Source organism: Hermetia illucens, chromosome 2 (genome assembly GCF_905115235.1).
Source record: "Hermetia illucens chromosome 2, iHerIll2.2.curated.20191125, whole genome shotgun sequence".
In the NCBI taxonomy this organism is placed as follows: Eukaryota; Metazoa; Arthropoda; class Insecta; order Diptera; family Stratiomyidae; genus Hermetia; species Hermetia illucens.
The window spans coordinates 161,625,782-161,653,677 of record NC_051850.1 but is presented as its reverse complement, the minus strand read 5'-3'; the positions used below and the strand labels follow the sequence as shown (position 1 = coordinate 161,653,677).

Sequence of the window (27,896 nt, the reverse complement as noted above, 5' to 3'; positions counted from 1 at the left end):
ATACCCCACCAAGAGGTAAATGACAACCATATATAATATTCGAAAAGTTAATGTATAATTTTGAAGGAAGGCATGTGAAAAACTGGGCAAGTTTCCAATTCTATTTTACCACAAATTGTTCTGCGCTCTGCAGAAAAATCTAGACTAGCGAAAAAACCCCAAACTATGATTAGAAAATAATCTGGAATTTTCAGTTATGCCATCTTTTTGTAGCGCATCGTACACATGAAACAAAAAAGTGCATAACAGCCATGACAACTTAAAATTTGATAATCACCAGTTCAACGAATTATCATCTCATAGATAAAGAGGGCGGGTATTTATAGTGAAGCGAAGATTGCGGGCACTCAGTGTGAAATTTTCAATTATTTCGTAAGTATCGCAGGAAAGTTCTCGATTTCAACATGGGCAAACCTATTATTTATGGAACCGATGGGAGTCCTGCTGTTCGTGCAGTCCTACTCACAGCTCACGCCATCGGTTTGGACTACGAATTCCGCGAAATTAGCTTGCAAAAAAATGAGCACAAAACGGAAGAATATCTGAAAAAGAACCCCCAACACACCATCCCCACCCTTGAAGATGATGGAAAGTATATTTGGGACAGTCATGCCATCATCACATACCTTGTCGGGAAATACGCAAAGGATGATGCCTTGTATCCTAAGGATCTGTATAAACGCGCAGTAATAGACCAGAGGCTCCATTTTGAAAGCAGCGTTTTAAGTCCTCGAATGATCCGAATGTTTGGTTTTGGGGTAAGTACCAGGTTTGAAGGAATCAAATTTCCTGAACATAAATCTGAACGAGGTTATTTTGACAATCCCTAAAAATATTAAATTAATTGAAATTCAGAGATTTACCAGCAAATTTTGGTAAAAAAGTATATTAAACATAATTTATTCTATTTCCAGCCCTCCAACAAGGATCCACAGGCACTTGAGAGTGCTAAAACCGCCATAGTCGAAGCTTATGAGTTCCTTGAAAAATTCATTGGTAGCAACCAATACTTCGCTGGAGACTCCCTCACGGTTGCGGATTTGTCAATCTTGGCTACCTTTTCAACTGTGATTAACTTTGTACCTGCCGAACAGGGAAAGTTCCCGCAAATAAGTAGCTGGTTAGATCGGTTGACCAAACTTCCTTATTATCAAAAGGCAAACGGTGAAGGACTGGAGAAAATTAAGGCGTTTATCAAGAAAATGAGCTCTTGAGGAGTGCAATATGTGTGCGGAGTGTAATACAGAATGAAGTGCAATAAAATTATGTAAAATTAGAATATGGAGTTCCTTATTTGGTCGAAGTTTTATTTGGCCGCGAATATTTCGCAATTCGATGAAAGTAAATCAAGTTAGTACAGCCTACACAAGCAGATGATAACTAATAACGATTAACCAAGTGTCCAAAAAGGAGTGCTAAGTCATTATCTTCCCGGTTAACATGACATGCATAGTAATGGTCTTATCAAGCAAATTATTGCTCCACGAAAGATAGTCCCAAGCGGAGTGTAAAGGTGTCTTCTAAAAACGCGTTGATTCACAAGCAAGCAAGTGGTTTTGATAAAAATAATAGTCGAGAATTTATAGATTAACATAGTTTTCGTCACCATTATCAACACAATTTTCTTCGCAAAGTGGCAAATTATATAAAGGGAGAGAAATCAAACATGAACTTAGAAGTTGTCTTCTGTATCTGTAATTACTTATAGATACTCACTCAGAACCAGAAAGTCTGAATCCACCTCAACAATTTTCATTAACTTTCTTTTTTACCGAAGTGATCTCTTTAAAAGATACTTTACTGTTAAAGCGTTACGCAGAGAGATCATTCACAAACAAAAGTCAGTCTACTCTAAACTCGCACATTGTGAGCATCACAAGCAGGTCCGATGATACATATTCTTCTTCTTCAGACTTTTCAAATGTGATCATGATGTGTTACGCCGCTAATCCAACGTAACATCTTCGTCACCAATACGGCGGGAGGCCGTTCATTGTCTTTTATAGTTAGCTAACACTCAGACCCATAGAAGGCGACAGGGTGAACGGTAGTTGACCATTGGCTGATAGCGTTGTCCCAGGATATATAAATCGCTCAGTTCTCTGCAGAGCATTGCCACTGATAATGGTAGTGCCTGTTTCATGGGGATCGGTCATCAAAAATTCAGTTTTATTCAGATTCAATGTGTTGCATGAGGCAATCATTCCATTTTTAAACAAATTTCTCCAGATCACCTTTGCTATGAGATGCCAGGAAAACATCATCTGCAGAAAGCAGTGCATAGGGCACTAGACGTTGGATGTCCTGTGTGACAGTGTCCATAACAAGAACATAGAGGGTGCTGCCTTAATAAGCACCGACAGAGACCCGAAATAGTTTTGTCATGCCCGCCACATTCCGAACTTTACTTTTCAGATCATGGTACAGCAATTTAACCGAACACATGAGTTCTTTTGGTACTAGATTTTGTCACACAAAGGATACGAGATGAGTTCATGTGACACACGATCAAACGCCTTCAGACTCTCCAACAACGCTTGATAACCTACACTAATGATCAAAAAAAAGTGGCCACCTACCTGGTGTCGAAAGAGTGTCAAATATTGCCGCCGCATGTAATATTTCGGGGTTTTTCGTAATTTTGCAATGAAGCAGGTATAAAAAGGGACATCAGAACATCAAAGGACATCAGTTCCTAACAAACAGACGAAGTGCAAGGATACAAAATTTAGAAATAGTGAAAAATCATTCAAAGGTGGAAATAGTGCTTGAAATATCATACATTTTTAATAGTTTGTCGAATTAAAATGTCTCCAAAACAGCGGTAAGTAATTATTATCATTAACTTAATAGAAAAGGATAGTAAGAAAAAACTCATCAAAAATTAGGCTTGCCTCAAGGACTTTTCACAAGGATAATCCTGGTAGAGTCCTGGAAGCAAGCGGAGAAATCAGTTTGAAAATTAAAAATTCATATATTTGAATTATTTTCAAAAAATCATTTTGTTTGAAAAGAAACTCAAGAAAAGTGTATACATTTTTTCTACAGGCAATTAACGGAGGAAGAAAAAGGACGCATCGTAGGACTAAGCGAGTCTGGCAAATCACAACGCGAAATCGTGAGAATTTTTAAAAAATCGGATGTCGAAGTTTCGAGAAGCGGCGTGCAGCAAGTTTTGCGACGTAAACAAGCAAGCGGCAGTGTAGCACGCAAGAAAGGCTCCGGAAGACCACGAAAAATGAATAGCAGAGACACGAGAGCATTGGAACAACACGCGCTGAGGAATCGGAAATCGTCGATCGCACAAATATCTAAAGATTTTGTGCCAGCCAGCGGAAACTTAGTAAGTCGCCACACGATTTCACGCCGTTTGAAAGATGTTGGCATTCGCAGTCGGCGCTGTCGAAAAGTTCCGGCTCTTAAACCGAGGCACAAAGCTGCAAGATTGGTTTGGGCCAAAGACCATCGAAACACCGACTGGACTAAAATCATTTGGTCGGACGAATCAAGATTTTGCCTTCGATCGGACAGGCCGCAACGCTGTCTTCGTAGGTCAGGCGAGGAATACAGTGAGGATTGCATCCAGGAAACGCAGAAAGGCAACCCTGGAATAATGGTATGGGGCTGTTTTTCCTCAAAAACAGTAGGTGTACTGCACCGAGTACCAGTGAAAACAAAAATCAACTCAGCTGAATATAAAAATATTTTAGAAACATCACTGGTACCAAGTCTAGCGAGGTTCAGAACACCTCGCCTATTAACTTTCCAACAAGATAATACACCATGCCATAAGACAAGGCTCATATCCGAAAACATATAAGGACTCTTGATTGGCCTGCTCAAAGCCCTGATTTAAATCCCATCGAAAATATATGGGACCATATTGATCGTGAGATTCACGACAAGACAATTAACAACTTAAACGAGCTATGGGAAGCTGTTTTGGGTGCCTGGAATAGAATCTCCGAGGAGTATTTAGAAGTACTAATTAATTCTATGCCAAACAGAATTGATAATGTTATTAAAAATAAAGGAGGACATACCTCTTATTAATAATAAAAAATTTGTTTTTTATTTATAAATAGCCTTTACACTTCCTACCATAGTATTTGTAAAACAGATATTTGAAATTGTTATCAATTGGGGAGAAACTAGGGTTCAAGTTTGGATTTTCGGAAAAAGTTTGGGTGGCCACTTTTTTTTAATCATTAGTGTAATTCCCGAAATATTTTATTGAACCTAGTATCACATGTGTCCGGATAGCTAAGTGTTTAGAGCACAAGGTTATCGTATAGAAGGCCGTGGTTCAAATCTCACTGATGGCAATGGGATTTGTATCGTGATTTGACGTCGGATACCAGTCGACTCAGCTGTGAATGAGTACCTGAGTCAAATCAGGGTAATAATCTCGGGCGAACCCAATGCTGATCACATTGCCTCCTATAGGATTCTATAATCCTGTAGTGTACCGTTACGGTCTTGAATGCTCTAACACACTTCAAGGCCCTGATCCAATATGGATTGTCGCGCCAACGACTATTATTATTATAGTACCCCATGACTAGCCTTTTACCTTTCTAACCAACCCTGCAGAGTTTTTTTTAATGACTATTCATCCTACTCCTTTTCTTCCTTCCCTGAAGTTCCTCAAGGTTCTATGGTAGGTTTCTTATAATTTCGGATGTTTATTAATATCCTTCTCACTTGCCAGTGCTAATTCGATACAAACGACTTTAAATAAATCCTGACCTACGTCATCGCTCTATCTGGGGCTGGGTCTCCTTTTTCTACCATTGAATTGCCCTTATAGATTTTCCGGGCTGAATCATCCTCACCCATACGGATTAAGTGACCCGCCCATCCCAACCTATTGGACCAGATTTTATCAACAAGCAGATGGTCGTGGTATCGCTCATAAATTTCATCGCTATATAGGCTACAGAAGTGTCCATCCTGGGGCCAAAAATTCTTCAAATGATTTTTTTGCTGCTCTATACATCCCGGTTTTGCGCCGAGGTCCACCAATTCGATATCTTAAAAACTATCTGGTGTCCTGATCTACGTCATCGCTCCATCTCAGGCAGAGTCTGCCCCGTCTTCTTTTTCTGCTATAGATATTACTCTTTTAGACTTTCCCGGTTGGATCATCCTCATTCATACGAATTAAGTGATCCGCCTACCGCAACCTGTTGAGCCGAATTTTATCCGCAACCTAGCGGTAGTAGTATCGCTCATAGATTTCGTCGTTATGTAGGCTACGGAATCGTCCATCCTCATGTAGGATTCTTCTCTCGAACACGGCCAATTGCTCACAGTTTTTTTTGCTAACCCAAGTCTCCAAGGAATACATAAGGACTGGCAAGATTATAGTCTTGTATAGTAACAGCTTTGACCCTATGGTGAGACGTCTCGAGCGAAACAGTTTTTGTAAGCTGAAATCGGCTCTGTTGGCTGACAACAACCGTGCGCGGATTTCATGATCATAGCTGTTATCGGTTGTGATTTTCGATCCTAGATAGGAGAAATTTTCAACGGTCTCAAAGTTGTAGTCTCCTATCTTCATTGTTTTCGTTTGACTAGAGCGATTTGATGTTGTTCGTTCTTTCGGTTTTGGTTTTGGCGCTGACGTTGCCATCATGTACTTCGTTTTGTCTTCATTAATGTGCAGCCCAATATCTCGCGCCGCCCGCTCAATCTGGATTAAGGTAGACTGTACATCTCGGGTTGTTTTTCCCATAATGTCAATATTGTCAGCGTAGACCAGTAGTTGAGTGGACTTGAAGAGGATGGTCCCACTCGCATTTACATCGGACACATGGTAGGGCATCCCCTTTTCTTTAGACCATTCTTGATGTTGAATGGTCTCGAGAGTGATCTTGCTGCTTTTATCTGGCTTTCACTTTAGTGTTTATCAGATCATTCACTTTAGTATGACATCGATTTTCAAAGCCTAAGAATGCAAGAAATTTTCACAAAAGTGACAACTTTATTAGTTATAGTGCGATTGCTACCAAACTTGGTAGTATCATGCTCTATAGTACTGCAGAAGTCGATGGTCCTAGGATAAACTTAACTGGGGTCCTCAGGCAATTAAAAAAAATTCTTATAAAAAGTATGGTAATATGCTATTATTAATTTTATTTAAACAGGTATCAGTATGGAGAATATTTTGAGGCCTAGATACCGCATGCATGGACCACTATATTTTTCAGATATTGGGGTTGGCAAGTTTGTGAGAATGGGCTCTTGAAGTAATTGAGCCTTTTCGGACCCTCGGACTCCTCCCCTTTGCAATAAATTTCAAAACTAATACCAGATTCGGACTACCAATCAAAACCCTTAATTTGATGACTATATTTGGTAAAAAAAATGTACACACTCCTTTTGCATGTAAAAACTCAACTTTGAACTATGTTATTCACTGCATGCAAGGGGGGGCATCTGGTCGACAAGCCATACAAAGTACTATGAAACAGGCAAAATAGGTGGTGTGTATGTTTACAGCTGCTACGCGCCACCAAGCCGGACACTGTTTGAATTATAGGAAATACTTGACAATCTTGTTCTCGATACAAGAGAACGAAGTCCAAAGGCGATTGACGATGACTTCATGCTTGAGCACTTGAGTGGGGTAGTAAAGAAACAAATGCATGGGCGCAATCTATTGGAGGTTGTTGCGCAGATGGATATAGTCCTGGCCAACAAGGGTGATGTAAACACCTTTCGGATGCCAGGGTCTGCCTCAATCGTAGTACTGGCCTTCGTCAGCCCTACATTGGTACGTGGTATACCCTTGTATGTCAACGAGCGTCCCCAATTTGTAAATAAAATTACATTTTATTGATTATAAGTATTACTTATTTATTTATTCATTTGATTAAGTTCTCGTTCTCGTGCTCGTTTTTCTCCAACTGACACCGAAAAACAATTTTCGCTGTCAAAAATTGTTTTTCGGTGGCAAGGCCACTACGATTCACATTCACGTGTGTCCGACGCAAGTTGCTCGCTCTGCCGCAACCCGTTCATTTCTTTGCTTTGTCGGCAAAGATGCGGTGGTACCAGCAAATTGCAAAACTCGTTGAGGTCCCCAACGTATGACTATCCGATCGCCCATTCCGGGTGGCGGGTTCCTACTGTTACCGCTAGCTTAGAGACGGTAACCGGGAGGGTTGCCACCCTCTGCTGAAGCTCAGCAATTAGGCCCGTGGCTTCCTGTGGCACTTTACTGACCACGGGGCTCGCTTGCACCTCGTGGATTTTGTCAGCGGTGTTTGCCAAAGATCTGGAGTCCGCACAGGCCGAGATAGTCTGGGTGTTTTCCGGAAATCGCAACCACAGCGATATAAGAAACTCAACCCCGACCTGATCCCTACCCAACTGTTTCATCTCACGCATCAGTTGGCTCTAGTGGCCGTTGCCTAAGATATGCTCCGTCAGTAAGTGATTACCGGCAGTCGCTTGATGAGGGTGCCCTTCAATTTCAAGTAGGAACACTCCTCCAGAATGTTGGCGACGAGTCCAATCGACTCCTCGTGTAGACCGACGAACGCGTGATTGAATCGTGTGGTATCAAAAGTGAGGTGCGCGAACGCGAACCGCGCCTCCAATTGTCGGAACCAGGCCTCTTGGTTACCTCGCCAAAAACGGGGCATTCGTACCATCACTGCGGCCACGGAGGTGGGGAGGAGCGAGAGGCGCTTGCCGCGCTATTATCATACAACTTTTTGTGAATTAGACATTTATGTGGAGAAAACGAAGAGTCCTCCGAGGGTAGCGTGCAGGTGCTGAAGTGTGGAGTCGATTAGGGGAGATTCTTTCGAACTCCGCACCAAAATAGCGCAACTCACCACAAATCGAAAATCACCCATCTCAGTGGCTCGCCTGCCTGTTGATGGTAGGTCGACAGCCACGAAACCGGCGGAGCAACCGGACAGAGGTCTGCCGTGAAATAAGAATGACGAATTTCATTGTTTTCAATTTTAATATTTTATAAATTAAACTAATTAAAAAGTAAAATAAAATATAAACGAATTAATATAAATAAGTGATTTGTTATTAAATATAAAATAAATTTAAACTAAAATGTCAAGTTTGTCCGCAAAAGCTTTGGATAAGCAGACCTCCATGGAAGTGTGGTTAGACCAACCTAACAAAACCGGCGTCTCTTCAAAAAAAGCTCTACATCAGGCACAATGCATCGTCAAAGCATGTGACGCGTCCATGCCTAGAAGATGCAAATTTCCCGGTGGCCCAACTACTCGTGAAATGATGAATTGGCCAGCCTTCGATCACCCTCTCACCAAGCCAGACGAATGGTTTGGAGGATAGTAGGTAGGATGGCTCAGAGGCGAAAAGAGTGTAACTACAAAGAAGCCCGCAAAACCCCACGAGCTTGCTATTCAGCGGAACAAGGGAGAATTCTTTAAAGAGTGCGTATAGAATAGTGATAGGACGATTCAGAGGGGGTTCATCTACGCAGATCACGTGCTCTACTCTCTTATTGAAAATCATCAATGAGTTATTACCCCAGCAAGAAAGGAGCACCGACAACTTCAAGCGATTCCAGCAGTCACCAGAGAAAAGTTACTGGAGATTTGTGACAGAATAGCGACATTAAAGCTGCGGGCCTGGACGAAGTACCGGCTTTTAAGCTTGCCGCGAAATCCAAACTGAACATGTACTCTGAATTGTTCGAAGCGTACATGTTCGAGGGAAAATTTCTTGCGGCATAGAAGGGGCAGAAGTGGCTACTGCTGGCTAAGACTGGTAAACCTCCAAATGAACCATTCTCCTACAGACCCATATGTCTTCTAGATACTTGAGGGAAAATGTTTGAGCGTGTTATATACAATAGATTGCTACCGGTTATCGAGAGCCAAGGAGGAGGTCGACAGTATGTGTTCCGTATAGCTAAATGAACCGATGACGTGAATTCATAGAAAGGGCAGTACCAGCACTTGCGGAGAAAAAAATGAAAGCAGTCCTGATTACCAGGCGCGTAAAAAAAATTATGCCCGTATTCAAATTGGGGATTACATTATCACTTTCAAGCCGGCCATGAAATGCTTGTGGGTGATGATAGACGGGAAGCTCAGTTAGAAGCAAAACGTACAGTATGTTTGCGACAAAGCATCCGCTGCATGTATGGTCCTAGCAACGGCGATGCCGAACATGGGAGGTCCAAGGCATACTTCTAGGTTACTTATAGCCAATAAAGTGAACTCGATCTTGCTTTATGCAGCCACAGTTTGGGGAAAGGGATTACAGATCGCAGTTAACGCTCATAAACTGAGTGCAGTCTACAGGAGGATTATCTCAGATGATACTGCAATCACACAAAGGCTCATCCCTTCCGTCAAGGAGTGGTTGGAGAGACGGCACGGTGAGATGAATTATAATCTAACCCAATTTCTCAGGGGGCATGGAGGATATCGCTAGTACCTGTGCAGATTTAAACTGGATACCCTACTCGATTGTCCAAACGGCGATGAAGTCTCAGAGTGCGTATTCTTTCACTGTCCAAGATTTGTGGAAGAAAGGAAGAACATAGAAGAAGCTCTATGAAAGATGCTGGTACCAGAAAATCTTGTGTCGAGAAAGCTAGCACGTGAGGAGGATTGGGATGCAGTCAACTTCATGATCGCATCTATTTACAGCAAACTGCCAAAGGCAGAGGGATGAGAAAAGAAGAAAGGTGGCAAAGCTCGAGTGGACTGACTCCGCCTCGTCATGTAATACCTTATGGTGGATTACGCGGAGCATGGGAAGAATCAGTGGTGGTTTTAGTGGGTAAAAATCCCACACGCTGGGGTGTCCACCTTCTCAAAAAATAGAAAGCCAGACCATAAACCGTCACTGTGAAAAACATTTTCTAAATCGATGAAGTTTTCATGAATCCTGTCTAAAATTCTCTCAGAAATAGCCATTCTTTTTGGCCGTTTCGTTTGCACCACAGTTAGATACTAGACAGCTGCCTCACTCCCCCTTGCCCCTCAAGGGGGGAAATCAATGCGAGTACGCACGATTTCCAATAGTTTCGCTCTTGAGCATGAGGGAGATGTAACGAAAATCCGATCAGCTGTGTTTGACATACCGCCCGGACTTGCCAATGCATTGGTGAGATTGGCAAGTTTTTGCTTATGTATAAGTGAATACGTGAAACAACTTTTTGCTATATGGGTAAGCACGGCAGTAGTACCAGAATAGCAAAAGCTCACCGAACGAATAATGTGATATTACCAGATGAGTAGGTATCGTTAAAATGTTTGGCGCCAATCACTTGTCAAATTGAAGGAAGAATTGACTGTTAACAACAAGTGAGTGATATTAAAAAAGTGGAAACATTTTGTTGTCATTAATTAATTTTAAATAGGAAAATGAAGTGTATTGTCAAGGACTGCAGGGGAGGAACCCGCTTTACCCGACTGCCGAAGGATTTGGCAACGTAAGTGTTCTCAAATTAACATTTCCGTAAATTTTTCCTGAGCCGGCATTTCGGCTGGTATTAGCGACAAGAGGAAATGCCGACTTAACCGTTTAACCAATTGAGGAATAAATTGTTAAAGTGTAAGAAAATATGAAGTACAGGGTGTGTACGGTATTTGAGGATAACTTCAGAGTAAAACTAATTATCTTTTAGTTTGAACATGAATGAATGAAACTTGACGAATTTTTCACACAACATTAACTTATTATATATTGATAAACTCATTCAATAAAATTTTCATTAGCTGCAATAAATTCATCGATCCGGGTCCGGAAAGGATTGCATGCCCATATCAAATGCTCTTTATTCATATCGACCATAACGGTATTAGTTGCAGCCTTCAGAGAAGAAATAGTGCTATGAGGATGTTTGTTGGTTTCACTCTCAACTACACCCCATACATAATAATCCAGAGAATTAAGGTCTGGGGAGCTAGGCGGCCATAAGTTCGGTTTTATGTGGTCATGGAAATTATCAGCCATCCAATCTTGCATTGCCATCGCTTTGTGTGAAGGAGCAGAGTCTTGTTGAAAGATATATGGGCTGCCACCGCGAACACTATCAATGCAGGGTACCACTACTGTATTAGAACCTCGATGTATGCAGCAAAATTCACTCGAAGACTTTGAGTGAAAAAGTGAGCTGGCATGACATGTCCTTTTTTGCTCACACACCCAAAACCATAACAGTAGGTGGAAACTTTGTTTGCATGATAACAGGAACGTCTGTAGGATCGTAACATCTCTCATTTCTGCGGCCTTTTGGTTTTGGTCAAATTTGTTTTCAACAGAAAAAAACCATAATATCTCAGGCGCTTCAGGGTGTTACATTTTGTTTAGAAGGCGTTCTGCTCAGCTAACTCGCTGTTCACGTATTTGCTTCGACATACACTGTCGTCTGCGCAAAAGGTAGGATTTATACCGGAGATCTTCTTGGACAAATCGAGGGATAAGACGGTCAGAAACATTAAGCTCCCTCGCAAGGGCCCTGATTGATTTTGAATGGTCCTCGTCAATGATTATTTACACTTTCTGACTAAATTCTGCAGATCGGACAGTGTCAGAAGGTCGCACGTGTTTTCCGCGTTTTGCTACAGATTGTGTATCGCCGCCAATATTTGTGGCAGTTAGGGTGAATAATATTTTGAAACAATTCAATAGCGGCCTACGTGATGGTTCTGGATCACATGTTTTATGTGCAACGAAGGATTCACTTTCAAACGTGGAAGGAATGCAGCCGTAAAACGTAAAAATAAAAATGGAATTCTTTTCCCTGTTTTCTTCTATATATTTCCCTTTGAATATTTGGATGATTGTAGGTTAGGGGAATTCTAACGTGAAGGGATTGTTTACCCTACTTCTCTTTAATTTTTCTGCAGGAATTTCTTGTTTTCAATTTACGATAATTTGACTAGTCAATAGTCAATATCGAGGATAATTATTAGGTAGAAACCAAAAACAACGCAAATCTCAGCAAATCACCCTAACAGGAAACGGAAAAGGCCGGCCGAAACTCAACTGGACATTCCAGCAGTACTTGCAAGGGCAGAACACTTCATCAACACTATGGAATCATCAAAAACAATAAAGAACGCTAGAAGGATGAATTGACGTGACGAATTAAAAGCCGGTATAATTTTGGGTATCTATTAGGTGCGTCTAATTTCAGAAATATGACTGGGAACGATAAGGTATAATGAGTTTAGGTAGAGTAGATAGATAACAGAAGAGTTTTGATATGTTACAATTAGTTTTGGTCGGCAAATTATTTTTAAAAACATAAGATCTTTGCTCATTACTTTCCGTGGGGGTCCTTTATTACTTTAAATTCAGGCCTTTTTACTTCAATCAGTTTACCTATTACCTCTTTATATTCGTTCATTGTTCATTTTCTTCCCTTCTCTGGAGAACTATCCCCGTGCATATAGGCGTGATAATTTCCTACATCAATTTGATTTTTTGACAACTTTGGCATTCGTCTTCCAAAAGTAACTTCATGAAGATCTTTTCTTATGTCCTGTATATACTTTCTTCGTGATCAATTTGTCTTATTCTTCCATATTTACTGCCTCCTAACATTAATGCAATGCTTGCTAGTATTGAATTAGTTTTCCTCTTTTCTCTTGTCGATCTTGAAATCTTTGGGATTTCAGCTGAGCTTTCGCTTCACAAATTTTTCATTAGATGCGAATGCATTTTCCATCATTACCATGTATTGGATTGCTGCTTCTATATCTGCCAGTGCATCTTCTTTAGACCACTTTTGTTTATGATGGCGTATTTTGATCAGTATAGCAATTATCCTTTGGTAGTTAAGGTAATTAGGTAATTTTCTTGATAGGATTGCCTCTATTTCGCAGATTTACATTTATTGGTAGCAGGCATTAAATTTGAAGCTAGTTGGGGATTGTTGGTTTTAGTTACATATTTGTATATATTATTTCTGTGTGGAATCTTTTAATCTTCTATATATATTACAGTTGGGTTGTAATTACATTCTGTTAACAGACTTTTCATGGCTTACTTTTGTATAATTTTGATTACTTTTAGGCAAGCGAATTTTTCTTGGTTTGAATTAGGAGGTAATTTGTTAGTCTTCAAATGAACGATTGCCTTCCATTTTTTCGTTTTTATTGGCTAAAAGTAAATATCTTCCAAGGCAATATTTCATTTTAACCGAACTTTATTAGGAGAGAGTTATTTTTGTTGGCGTTAGGCATTTATTTAACTTGGGTTAATTGGGAGAGTTGGTAAATTTGCTAGAATCCAGGTTTATTAACCGTATTTACTACTCTACTTTACGTGAGGTTTGGTAACTAACCGAAAACCCATGCTTTCAATTATGTTATTGGATACTTTTGCTAATACCGCTTCCTTGATGAGTTCATTTTCAGCACTCGGTTTGTAACCCAAGTGTATCATTCTGCAAACCGAACAAACGGTCCTCTTCAGCAAGCTTTCCTCCGTGTTCCCTTTTGGGCCTTTGACTGATAATTGTCTTCTTCGGTTTTGCACCTTGCGGGTTGCAGGTGCCTATAATCTTTATTTTTACAGATTTTATTCAAAATTTCTCACTTATGAGTCCGTCTTTATTATATAATTCTCAACTAGTTCCTTGGTTCTTTTTTCCAATTCGGTGAAGAGGTGCGCTCATTTTGTGTGGCACATCTGTATATGCAATTGCTGATTGTTTTTTCTGGGACCCATTCTTCGCTAGGGGCTTCAAATGCTGCCTATTTCTTCTGGTCTTCGTCGTAGTTGGGCATTTCTAAAGAAAAGTCTTAATCCTTGCTTTAAAGATAATAGAACAGCAACCGTTAATGGAAAGACTTGGGGAAATGCGAAAACAAAAATGTGTTGATCCTCCAACTAATTCACGGATAAGATGAATTAGCCGGTAAATTCACTGAACTATTATTTCGCTTTTTCATCTTATATTATAGACAATTCCAACCCACTTGTTCAGTTTGTTTTCACTTTCCATTAATATTTCTGTTAGAAGTTCATCAATTAGGAAGAAATGCTTACAGAGACTCGCAATGCCTTTTTTATTCACGATGTCAAATAAACACAAACATATGCTAGCCCTCATGGGAGAAATCCGAGCTAATCATCGACTAATGCATAGGAGTCAAATAACAGCCATCATATAGCCTAGCGCTAATTGCGAAAACCGAAAAATTAAAAACACAAACACAAATGAAAGATTTTGGTAGATAGAAATGACATTCGATTAAAAGTTATTGGGAAGGAAGGAGGGTGGCACTGTAAAGGAGGACTAAGTGCATTCAAAACCTCTGGTTCTCAATCTCCTTGCCTCGCCTTCACGTGGTGGTGCTGTACGCAAAAGAGGCAAGGTGAGCTGTTGAATTTCTGTTAAACGCAAACTTCAACTTTCTTACATTTTTATCCTATTATAGATTTTGAACCTTTCTTACTTATTTTTTTTTTTATTTGTACTCGTGTATGAGATATAAGTGTATAACAAAATTATAATAACCGCCATTTATTTTTCTTACATATTGCCGGTTCCTTTTGCCACTTTTCCTACCACTTTCAAGTAAACAACGAAGTTTGCGTGGCCAACATTTATAAATTATGTACACATATCCATTACATTTTCAACATTCTACATTTAAGCTTCTCCCACTCATTTTTCCAAAAAAGTGCAGTTAATTTGAAATGAACTTTAAATTCATTATTAAACACTTTCAAATAAAATTCGCGCTTTCTCACATCTCAAAACTCATGTTTCGTTATACTATCTTTGTTTACTTTTTATTTGCACTAAAGTAAACAATGAAACATGTACTTTCTCTTTTCAACTTTTGTTATGAAATTCTCATGGCGCACACATTTTATGAATGGACCTAATACGACGCCTGGTTCCAAATTGAATTTTCTTGAGGCTACGCAGGATGCATGCCGTTCAAAAGCTTTTTCCCATTCAGCAATTTCTCTTTTTTGGAATCAAAATGCAAAAATATACAAATCTGACAGAAGCCATGACACATAATTTTTCGTTCAAGCAAATATGTCTGCCATCTCTCTCTTACCAATACGATTTGACGAAGATTATGCCTTGTCCTTCTTTAACGTCTCTCATGTGTACAGATAAGCTTTTGCAGCACATTCGCAGCTGGGGTCATTTTTGGAAAGGTACTGCCTATAGTATATCTACTGTGGTTTGCACTATGACGACATTTTTACTCGCGGTACACTATAATCGCCATTGCAAAGGAACAGAATACAGATTAAGCACACTGTATGAACTACCACAACGCAAGTGACTAACTCTTGCCAAGATGGCCACAAGGGCTTACAAGTGATGATAAAGTTGTTTAATAGGTTGTTCTTGAAGAAATGGCCAGATCTGCTGAGGGACTGGGGTTGTTTAGCTTTGTCTTGTTAATGTATTATCTTTTTTTCGCACCTTAAAATCCTGAAATTAAAGTTGAATTCAAATTAAAACCCCAACTTTTCAGAAAAACTGTTATTCATAGGTAGAAATATGTATTTCCTTCTAGGCTCTTTATAGAAAACCTTACTGGATTCCATACAGTGAATTAATAATCTAAACTTTTCAAATGTGCTATCTTTTTTTCGCGCATCGTACACACGAAAACAGAAAAGTGCCCACCAGTGATGATAATTCAATTTTTAGCAGGGGCAAATTAAATGAATCACCTCCATAGATAAAGAGCGCGGGTATTTATAGTGAAGCGGATATTGCGGACACTCAGTGTGAAGTTTTCAATTATTCCGTGAGCATCGTAGGAAAGTTCTTCATTTCGGCTTCAACATGGGCAAACCTATTATTTATGGAATGGATAGAGGGCCTACGGTTCGGGCAGTGTTACTTACAGCTCACGCGATTGGTTTGGACTATGAACTACATGAAATCGACCCTCACAAAAATGAAACTAAAACAGAAGAATTTTTGAAAAAGAACCCCCAACACACCATCCCCACCCTTGAAGACGATGGTAAATGCATTTGGGACAGTCATGCTATCAGCACATACCTAGTGAGTAAATACGCAAAGGACGATTCCTTGTATCCTAAAGATTTGTACAAACGCGCAGTAGTAGACCAGAGGCTTCATTTCGAAAGTAGTGTTTTGAGCCCTCGAATGTTTGCTTTTGGGGTAAGTACTGACTTTGAATGTTTTACCAATCTCCCGAGATATTAAATTAAACATAATATATTCCATTTCCAGGCCGCCAGGAAAAGCACTGACCCACAGGTATTGGAAAATGCTAGAACCTCCGTACTCGAAGCTTATGATTTCCTTGAAAAATTCCTCGGTGGCAACGAATATCTCGCTGGAGACTCCCTCACAGTTGCGGATTTTTCAATTTTGGCTACCTTCTCAACTATGATTAGCTTTGTACCTGCGGAACAGGAGAAATTCCCAGGATTATGTAACTGGTTAAATCGGTTAACCCAGCTTCCTTATTACCAAAAAGCAAATGGTGATGGACTGCAGAGATTTATGGAGCATATCAAGAAATTGGCCTCTCAATAAGCATAAGATGATCCTTAAGTTATAGGTACCATGCGTGTGGAGTGTAAGACAGAATGAAGTGCAATAAAATTATGTAAAATTAGAATACATATGGATTTCCTTTTTTGGTTGAAGCATAATTTGTCGCGGAATATTGATGAAAATGAGTGGAGCACTCAATAGATAGTCTATGGCAGCAAATTGTGGCCAATGATGATTATCAAAATGTCCAAAAATGCATGTGGTCTAATAAATGCTAAGTCATTATCATCCCGGTTAACATGACATGCATAATACTTGAATGTACGATAACGCTCGTATCGGACAAAGTATGTTTTCTTCTCATTATCAGCTCCACGAATGGTCGTCCAAAGCGGAATGCTAAGGTGTATTCTAGAAACATCTTGCCTAACAATTTGATAAGATAACGTGGCCTTGATTTCTATAAAAACGATGGTAGGCAATTCATAAATTAATACAGTTTTTATCACCATTGCCACACAAACTCCGGAATAAAAGGTGCTGGCTCCAACTTGAATTTTAGGTCCGTAAGCAGCTGATCGATGATCTTTTGCGTTTCAAGTTCAATGTGGATGATTCAACCACCCACCCGCGTTGAATCAAACATTGCGAGAAGCTTTTCGCCGCCATCAAAAGCACGTCTATGTCTGATGTAAGTTGGTTCGTTGGCCACGTCTGAAAAGACCGCTGCGAAACCTAGCCAACTGGAAACAAATTGAGGAAGGTCAGTTAGGTTAAAAGGCGGCCTCGCATAATTTGCAGCCCGGGCCGGTTTTCGCCTCCCTACGACTCTAATCTCCTGAAAATAAAGTCAGATGAAGCAGCCTTTAAGCCGAGTAAAGGTTCAAGGGTGGTCAAAGGGTAGTATAGGTCCCAGGGCGAAACGTGGATTGGTACCCGCGATGGAGCATAAAACCAGGAAACGCGTGCTGAATCAACACCAACAGCTCCACCACCAAACCCTATCTCCACCTCGACGTGGTGACCGCTGAGAACTCTTTCGTAACGAAAAGTTGCTGACGAAAAAGGATGAAGGCGAGTCTCACGCGTCTAAAAACCGAACAAATTGTACCAACTGGTCCTCCAGGTTGGAGGTTGGGTAGGGCTGACAACCCTACACGGAAAACCGATATTACAAAGCCACGAAAGGAGCCTCGGACTGGATGGATCTTACAACGATGAACCCGGCAACGACAACGGATTAACGATTTGCGCATTTTCTCATGGAACGTGCGCTCCCTGTACAGAGATAAAGCTGATGAGCAGCTAGCCGATACCCTGTCCCAATGTAAGGCTGATATACGTTACAAGAGACGCGATAGACAGGGACCGGTTTCCTGGAGAAGAGCCGCTACACCATATATTATAGCGATCATCCAGCAAACCATGTGCTCGGAGTAGGTTTCTTAGTCAGCCAAAACTAAAACTTGCTGTTATCGGCTTTGAAAACATAAGCGAACGGCTATGCACTCTGCGCTTGCGAGGCAAGTTTAGAAATATAAACCCCATTAACGTTCACGCCCTTACAGAGGAGACTGCAGAGTCAGAGAAGGATATCTTCTACGAGGCAATAGAACGAACCCTCGAAGCCTGTCCCAGATATGATATTAAAATCATACTTGGGGATTTTAACAGCCAAGTAGGGAAGGAGCCCGTATTCAGGCGATATGTTGGCTCCTATAGGTTGCCCGAAAAAACAAATGATAACGGACTGCGGATTATTCAATTAGCAGTGTCACACGAAATGGTTGTTGGAAGTACCTGGTTTGCGCGGAAAGCGGCCGACAAACATACGTGGGCCTCTCCAGACGGGACCACTTTCAACCAAATTGACCACGTGTTGATCGAACGCCGCCACCTCCCAATATAGACTCGGATCACTATCTCGTTGGCATGGTGCTCCGAGCTCGAATAACAATACCACCTAGAATCCCTTCTGACAATCAGGTGAGAGTGAACACTGAAGCCATCCACAACACAGTCCTCCGCGACACCCATAAGAAGGAAATGGATGCCGCAATAACCGCAGTCAACAGAGGACTTGGAGATGGAGCGTCAACAAATGATCTTCCCAATCACCTGAAGAACGTTATCATGGATACGACCACAAACATACTTGGCCCCAGCCGCAAAAGGAGTCGGAACGGCTGGTTTGACGATGAATGTAACGGAACGGAACGGAACGGAAGAATGTTGCATACCGAGTAATGTTGCATTCTCAAAGAACACGGGCACGCGCAGAGACTTATCACGAACTCCGTCAAGCGGAGCGGCGACTTCACAGACGGAAAAAGGAAGCCTGGGAGAACCAACAAGTCTGTGAACTAGAAAAGTACAGGGAGCAATCGCACCAGGGGCGGAAGTTTTACCAACAAGTCAGCAGGATGAAGCCTTATACACCTCGATGCTCATCCTGCCGACAAGAGGGAAATCTGATTTCCGACAAAATGAGCATATTGGAGCGATGGGTTGAGTACTTTGATGAGCTACTGAACAACCAGAACATCGGCGAGTTGGAGGCCCCGCCAACTGAAGACGACGGACAAATACTGCCACCACCAAGTTTAGGAGAAACAGTCCGTGCAATTCATTGGCTAAAAAATCATAAGTCGCCAGGAGCCGATGGAATTACAGCCGAATTAGTTAAATATGGAGGCGACCAGTTACACCAAGTGGTTCATCAACTTGTGCTCAAGGTATGGGGCAGCGAATCAATGCCTGACGATTGGCAACGAGGCATTATCTGTCTCATACATAAAAAGAGAGATATCACACAATGCAGCAATTATAGAGGTATCACGTTGCTGAGTACCATCTATAAGATATTGTCCACTATTTTGCTAGGCCGGATAGCCCCATATGCCCAGAACATCATTGGCCCATACCAAAGAAGCTTCACTCCAGGCAAATCAGCAACAGATCAGATTTTCTCTCTGCGGCAAGCGATGGAAAAACTGTTGGAATATGGACATTAGTTGCACCATCTGTTCATCGACTTTAAAGCCGCCTATGATAGCATAGCCAGGGTAGAACTGTACACGGCCTTGAGAGAATTCGGTATCCCGACGAAATTAATAAGACTGACTAGACTGACCCTAACCAATGTGCGAGGCCAGATAAAAGCAACAGGATCACTTTCAAGACCATTCGACATCAACAACGGTCTACGACAAGGGGATACTCTATCATGCGTCCTCTTTAACCTGATCTTCGAGAAAGTGATCCGTGATGCTGAGGTAAATGAAAGAGGTACGATCCTCTTTAACTCCACCCAACTACTGGCCTATGCTGACGATATCGACATCATGGGAAGAACCACCCGAGACGTATAAACTGCCTTCATCTAGATCGGGCAGGCGGTGATTGGCGCGAGATCTTGGGCTGTACATCAATGAAGGCAAGAAAAAATATATGGTGGCAACGTCAGCATCGAAGACGAATCAACCAACAACATCAAACCGCACTGGTCAAACAGAAAAATAAGGATAGGAGAATACAACTCAAGGGCCAAGCAGTGCACTGCAGGATAGACTGGTGCGGAACATAGCTCCCCGAGGCGAACCTATCTCTCTCTAAGGATGAGTTGTCTCTCCTCTGGGACGGTGTGTGCTTTTTCAGGGGCCAAGCCTCTCGTCTACCAAGACCGTTAGTGAGTGGTAATAGCCACACCCTGTACGAGGTGACCGTACTATTAACAAAACGCTACGGATCTAGACTGGGGAGTCGAAAAACGCCTCCCCCAATCCAGGGTGTCATGCGAACCGTGCCCATTGGATAGTTTTCAGTCGGGGGTAACTGACTGTATTCGAACGGAGCCTCACTGATACCTGGTCGCCTCAGTGAGTAAGTTAGACCTTACCGTGCTACGGGGGGCTATGGCACGGCGGACCTCTTAACCCCCATACTCGTGGGAATCAAATGAGTACAAAACTAGAAAAGAAAACAAAAACCAAAAAAGCGGGACCCCGTACCGCACCAAAACTGGTTAATCAGGCGGAGGCACGTCTCCGAATTACTGAGAGCCAGGTGACTACACCCAAGAAGGGAGAAGTTGGGACGTCAAGCAGTGGATCCAAGATGAGCATTGGTATACTGCGTGGACTACAGCCAACGAACACCACTGCTCAAAGAGCAGGGACCAGCAAAAGCACGTCTGAGATAAATATAACAGACGTCAGGAAGGAGACAGGTCTCAGTGGCGCCGGGGTTAAATGGTACCTGCGCTATCTGAAGGAAGGCCTGAAACCAGAAGAGGCCCTTAAGAAGGCTCAGGACAGACCTAAGCCATCTCTACTGGAGCCAAGAAAGCGGGGAGCAGCAGAGATCAGCCCGCATGAAGGGAATGCCCCCAAAAAACCCAGACCTGAACCCACGGGAGGAGAAAACCCGGGCAGGTCAGGAGTGAAGGCAGGACCCAGGAAGCCCGGCATTAGCTATGCTAGTGCGGTCAAGGGCATTCGACTGGCCATACCGCCAAAAAGGTTTCCCGAGCAAATACTCACTCGAGAGGAACAGGAAATCATTGAGGAACTTGTCGTCAAGCAGATGATCAAGGGTTGGACGTCGAAACTGGTGTTCACCGGGATACGCTTTCGATCAGGCCTTATACTGGTGGACTGCGCGACGGAAGGCACCGCAGAATGGGTTAGAACCATAATTCCTAGATTGTCAGGCTGGGAAGGGGTAGAACTGTCAACATGTGCTAGTGAGCAGGAGCCCACATGGTGACAGTTTTTCTCCCAAAGGCCGCGGCAATAGAAACAGAAGACCTTATGAGGCTCTTACTTGCTCAGAATGAAGATCTCCATACTCGACTATGGAGAGTCTTCAGAAGCAAGGTGGAGGGAAAAGGTAAACTCCTCACGATCGGGGTAGATGACCGATCCCTGGAGGCAATTAAACGTCGCAGTTGTCATATCAACTACCGATATGGCAACATACCCATGCATGTGCACAAGGAAAAGCCAAGGAAAGAGACCTCGGAGGAGGCATCGGGTGGAAAACTTACCGAGGTCCCTGAAGAAGTCGCGGAAGCCATAGAGGCGGAAAGAATTGGATCAACCAGGTAAATAGACCTGCTGCCCAGTGAAGAGCAGAAGCTGGACGACCTAGACCTAGGACTCCTAGGGCTCGGGGTGGACAGCGACACGCAGGAAAGCGCCATGTCGGAGGAGGAGGGTGACACTCCAACAGTGGAGAAGAGCTCCAAACAATAACGGAGCCAATGGCCAGCACTAGGATAGCCCAGATAAACCTCCACCATGCGAGAGTTGCATCTGCAGTGATTGCAATGGCAAATTCCAAGGAGAACATTGGAATAGTGCTGGCTCAGGAGCCCTGGGCGTACCGGGGGCAGATTCGCGGTCTGCAAGGAGGAGACATGCAGGTAATTTGGGACTCCTCTTGTGAAAAACCAAGAGCTTGCATAATTCTCAAACGTAATTGAAAATACATATGTCTTTCAGAGTCCTTAACCGGGGACCTTGTGGCTATCCAAGTCTCATTGGAAGCCGGGAGGAACACGCGAGAGGCAGTTGTAGCATCGGGATACTTCTCAGGAGACGACAGCTGGGCTCCACCGCAAAGCTGACGGAGTATTGCGAGGAGAGGGCGTTACCACTTCTTCTCGGCTGCGATGCCAACGCCCACCACGAAGTGTGGGGAAGCAGCGACACTAATCGTAGAGGTGAGTACCTTCTCGAATTTATTCTTAGTAATAAGTTAGAAATATACAACGTAGGGAACACTCCAACATTTGTGACCAGCATCAGAGAAGAGGTACTGGATATAACTCTAGAAAATACCCTACTGAACGGGATGGTCAGGAATTGGAGGGTGTCGGATGAACCCTCAATGTCTGATCACAGGATAATCAGATTCGACATTGAGGGTAACTCCAAAATAAAAAGAATAATAAGGAATCCCAATAGAACGGATTGGGAATCCTACACAACGCACCTGAGCAACAACACTGCCCACCTTCAAGGGGGCGGTGACATCAGGAGCGAATTGGAATTAGAAACGGTGGTGGAAGACCTCAACACAATCGTCATTGACGCATATGAGGCCAGCTGTCCGGCCAAGACAGTCAAGTCATCAAGGGATGTACCATGGTGGAACAACTTAGCCAGAATGAGAACAAACCGGGGACTGGCGGAGGTATAAAAATGCACTGACTGCGTATACAACGCGATCAGGGAAGCGAAACGGAACAGCTTTAGGGAATTCTGTGAAGGGATTGAACAGATCACAGAAGCAACCAGGCTGTACAAGGCTGTGGCCAAAGACGGGGGAATATCCTCTGTCTGCTTGAAAAAGGAAGATGGGACATTCACCGAGAATGAGGAGGACAGGGTACACCTGCTTCTCAGAACTCATTTCCCGGGGTCCTACCCCTCAGCGGCAGGCGACAACAATCTGCCTGACACCCCAACAATGAATAAAAGGGAAAGGAAAGAGAGCTGGAAACTAGCAAAAGAGGTATGCTCAGAAGCTAGGCTAAGATGGGCAGTGGGAACTTTTCAACCAATGAAATCTCCCGGAGTAGATGGCATTTTCCCAGCACTTATCCAGAGAGGCCTAGGAATTATCTTAGAGTCTCTTCTGGGGGTGGTAAGGGGGAGCATAGCACTGGGTTATATACCAAGGGCATGGAGACAGGCAAAAGTGGTCTTTATTCCGAAAGTGGGTAAAAAGGATCCTTTTCACCCTAAATCTTTCGGACCAATCTGCCTAATATCGTTCGTACTCAAAACGGTCGAGAAGGTCATAGGCAACTATATTAGAACTAACGTTCTAAAGCGTAACCCCCTACATCACTGTCAACACGCTTACCGGGCAGGACGGTCAACTGAAAATGCTCTGTATCAGCTGACAGAGGTACTACGGGATGCCATAGAAACAAAAGAAATTGCACTGTGCGCGTTTTTGGATATCGAAGGAGCATTCGACAACACATCGCACACAGAGATACAGGATGCCCTGAGCCGCAAAGGAGTAGGAAACACCCTGGCACTCTGGATGGGCAAAATGCTAGAAAGCAGACAAATAGAGGTACAAACAGGTACAAATTCTATTATCATGAAAACCACTCAAGGCTGTCCACAGGGTGGAGTACTATCGCCACTGATGTGGAGTATAGTAGTGGATGAACTCCTGGGCGTGTTAATTAATACTGGAATACAAGTCCAGGGCTACGCGGACGACATTGTTCTAATCTGTAGGGACAAATATGAAGATACCCTATGTGATAGAATCCAAACTGAATTAAGGGTTACTAGTGCCTGGTGCAGGAAGGTGGGACTGCGGATCAACCCAACCAAAACCACCATAGTACCATTCACTAGGAGGCGTAAGCTGGATCACCTGAAAGCCATAACATTACATGATATGGAGGTGAAACGAGAAACAGAGGTCAAATATTTGGGAATCACGCTAGACCAAAAATTACTCTGGAAGACACATGTCGGAAACACTTGTCGGAAAGCCACGAGGGCTCTGATGACTTGCAGATCCATAGCAGGAAAAAAATGGGGTTGCAGCCCGAAGATACTACTTTGGATATATACTGCAATAGTAAGGCCAATGATTACCTATGGAGCGGTAATCTGGGCAGAAAGAACCCAACTCAACACACAAGCCAGGGAATTACATAAGCTCCAAAGGCTGGCTTGCGTGTGTATCAGTGGGGCAATGAGGACATGCCCAACGGCATCATTGGAGGTCCTTCTGGGATTAACCCCTCTCCATCTGCACATACAGATACAGGCAAGGAGATCAATATTCAGGATGGCCGGGAATATGAGTGAGGCGGGGAGCTGCCTAAATCGAAGGAAGATTGATATCCTTTCTAGGCGGTATCCCGAATTACTGATACCGAGGGACAACATGACAACGAAGTTTCACTTCGATAAGAAGTTTGAAACACGTTGGAGTAACAAGGCAAACTGGGAGAGCGTGGCTGCGACATGCGGCTTAAACCAGCAACTGATTACTTGGTACACTGACGGATCCCTCACAGCAGAGGGAGCGGGTGCCAGTGTCATTGGTCCAAGGAAAATGTACTTTGAGCCAATGGGCAGGTACACTAGCATATTCCAGGCGGAAATTTACGCCATAGACAAATGTGTCTCCTTTAATCTGCAAAGGAACTACAGGGGACAGAACATAGCTATTCTCACCGATAGCCAAGCAACGATCAAGGCACTTAGGTCCAACCAGGTGAACTCTAAACTGGTATGGGAATGCCTTGAGAGACTGAATACACTCGGCTTGTCCAACAAGGTCTGGATACTTTGGGTTCCAGGCCATACTGGGTTGGAGGGCAATGAGGCAGCGGATGAACTAGCCAAGAAGGGAGCAGGGATGCCTTTACACGGGCCAGAACCCTTCTGTGGAATCGGAAACGGTTTCATGGCTATGCATCTAAGAAACGAAGAGAAACGGTTGAGGGAACTATACTGGGCGGGCCTACCAGGGATGGAGCAGTCCAGGGTGCTTATTGGGGGATACGAACCCATGCGTACAAAGGATTGCTTAAACCTCATCAAAAAGAAGCTCCGAATCATAGTGGGAATTCTCACTGGTCATTGTCGGCTGAACTATCACCTAGGGAAGCTAGGGATATCTACGGGCACTGCCTGCAGGTTCTGTGAGGAGGAGGACGAAACCTCTATGCACGTCCTGGGACAGTGTCTGGCACTTGTGCAAAGTAGGTCGATACATCTGGGAGAACACTTAATATCAGATGCAAAGCTGAAACTTCTGGAAGTGGGGAACATACTGAAGTTCCTAACGGTTACAGGCCTGCTTGAGATACTATGATCAACAGGTACACTATAACTAGTAAAAGGGGCACAATAGTTCTTAGGACGCGGTGCGACTTTCCCTTAACAGAATAATAATAATAATAAAATAAAGTCGACTCGCTGCGCGCTTATTTTTACAGCAAAGAGCAGGCGAGTCCCTTGCATGCGGCTGTCTGTAAGGCAGACTGTGGACTGACTCCACTTAACTTGAAGGATCGATCCTTCAATCCTCTGAGTGGGGTGAAGTCCGACCAAGAGCGGATCGATGAATGGAAGTCGAAGGCAATGCACGGTAAACACGTGAATTGTCTTTGGCAGCCATTTGTCGATTTGCATCTGTCGAACAGATGGCTATGTGCTGGGGAGCTCTTTGCTAAGACGGAGGGGTTTATGTGTGCCATTCAGGATGACGTGGTCGCCACCCGAGCTTATAAAAAGCTTATCATGAAAGAACGGGTGGAGAACGACCAGTGCAGAATGTGTGGTTCGGCGTTAGAGACGTTGGACCATCTCATTTCTGGCTGTACTGTTATGGCACCGGTGCAATACATCACCAGGCATAATGCTGTATGTAAGGTTATCCATCAAAACCTTGCATATAAGCATGGGCTGATCACGGGAACATGTCCGATTTACCGATATGAGCCGCAAGCAGTATTTGATAGTTCTGCTTACAGCATGTATTGGGACCAGCAAGTTCTGACTGATCGCCATACCGCACACAATAAGCCTGACGTACTGTTAGTTGACAAGACGGGTCGCTCCGCGTATATTATTGATGTTGCTATCCCCCATACTAGCAACATTGAACGGAAATACGTGGAGAAGAAGGTGAACTATGAGCCATTGGCTAGGGAAATCAAAGAAATTTGGCGTCTCGAGCGGGTGGTTGTAGTTCCCATAATATTGTCAGCTACAGGTATTGTACCTAAATCCCTGACGACTTCCCTTGATGTCCTGGGACTTTCGCACAGTCTGGTTCAAACCATGCAGAAGTACACCATTCTGCATACGTGCTCGATGTTGTGGGGAGTACTCGACGGATTCTCCCACTGACCTACCACCGGCCACCACCACCAGCGCCCCTTTAGTTTTTAAGTAGGTAGGATCGTCCAACCCTAAATGCTTGGCACTTAGTGCTAGTATTAGGTAAAATCCGGCATCTGCCGAGATTGTGATAACTCGCAAATAATACAACTTTGAGACGGTTGACAATTTCTCCTATCTAGGGTCGAAAATCACAACCGATAACAGCTACAATGATGAAATCCGCGCACGGTTGCTATCAGCTAGCAGAGCCTATTTCAGTTTACAAAGACTGTTCCACTCGAAACGTCTCACCATAGGGTCAAAGCTATTACAGTACAAGACCATGATCTTGCCAGTCCTCATGTATTCCTCGGAAACTTGGGTTCTTAGCAAGAAAAATTGCGAACTCTTGGCCGCGTTCGAGAGAAGAATCCTCCGAAGAATTTTTGGTCCCCTACATGAGGATGGACGATTCAGTAGCCTACAAAATGACGAAATCTATGAGCGATACCATGACCGTCCGGTTGTGGATAAAATCCAGCTCAATAGGTTACGATGGCGGGCCATTTAATCCGTATGGATGAGGATGATCCTACCCGGAAAGACTATAAGGGCAATATCTATGATAGAAAAAGAAGACGAGGCAGACTCCGCCTAAGATGGAGCGATGGCGTAGGTCAGAACGCCAGACAGCTTTAAGGGATATCGAATTGGTGGACCTCTGCGCAAAACCGGGATGTCTGGAGTTCTTTATTAAGGCAGGCCTAGACCGGGTACCGGTTGTTACGCCGTTGATGATAATGATGAAAAGTTAATGTATACTTTTGAAGGAAGGCATGTGAGAAACTGTGCAAGTTTCCAATTCTATTTCTCCACAAATTGTTCTGCGCTCTGTAGAAAAATCTAAACTAGCGAAAAAACCCCAAACTATGATAAGAGTCTTTCCCCTTGAATAGAAAATAATCTGGAATTTTCAGTTATGCTATCTTTTTGTCGCGCGTCGTACACATGAAACAAAAAAGTGCATACCAGCCATGACAACTTAAATTTTGATAATCACCAGCACAGTTAGATACTAGACAGCTACCCCACTCCCACTTGCCCCTCAAGGGGGGGAATCAGTGCGAGCACGCACGATTTCAAATTGTTTTGCCCTTGAGTATGAGCGAGATGTAACGAAAATCCGATCAGGTGTGTTTGACATACCGTCCGGTCTTGCCAATGTATTGGTGAGATCGGCAAGTTTTTGCCTATGTATAAGTGAATACGTGAAACACCTTTTTGCTAAAAGGGTGAGCACGCCGTAGAACTAGAATAGCAAAAGCTCACCGATCTCTCTCTTACCAATGCGATTTGACGAAGATTATGCCTTTTCCTTGTTTAGCGTCTCTGATGTGTACAGATAAGCTTCTGCATGCCCATTCGCAAGTGGGGTCATTTTAGTGTGGGTACTGCCTATAGTAGATCTACTGTGATCACCAGTTCAATGAATTCTTCTCATAGATAAAGAGGGCGGGTATTTATAGTGAAGCGAAGATCGCGGCGCT

The 27,896-nt window shown here is 43.1% G+C and overlaps 1 protein-coding gene across 1 annotated transcript; it reads left to right on the top strand.

Annotated features, from left to right (window-relative positions):
- The first annotated feature begins 338 nt into the window (after positions 1-338).
- On the top strand, positions 339-16,600 carry LOC119648605. Its single transcript, XM_038050374.1, has 4 exons — positions 339-758; positions 915-1,213; positions 15,736-16,132; positions 16,205-16,600. Exons 1-4 carry the CDS (start codon positions 405-407, stop codon positions 16,511-16,513), a joined length of 1,359 nt encoding a protein of 452 aa, XP_037906302.1. The 5' UTR covers positions 339-404; the 3' UTR covers positions 16,514-16,600.
- The last annotated feature ends 11,296 nt before the right edge of the window (positions 16,601-27,896 follow it).

Bases quoted from the DNA above. Each gene is read 5' to 3' on its own strand.
- LOC119648605 (XM_038050374.1), top strand. From the start codon at position 405: ATGGGCAAACCTATTATTTATGGAACCGATGGGAGTCCTGCTGTTCGT. The intron at 1,214-15,735 runs AGGAGTGCAATA...CTCAGTGTGAAG, and splicing joins ATCAAGAAAATGAGCTCTTG to TTTTCAATTATTCCGTGAGC. The intron at 16,133-16,204 runs GTAAGTACTGAC...TTCCATTTCCAG, and splicing joins CTCGAATGTTTGCTTTTGGG to GCCGCCAGGAAAAGCACTGA.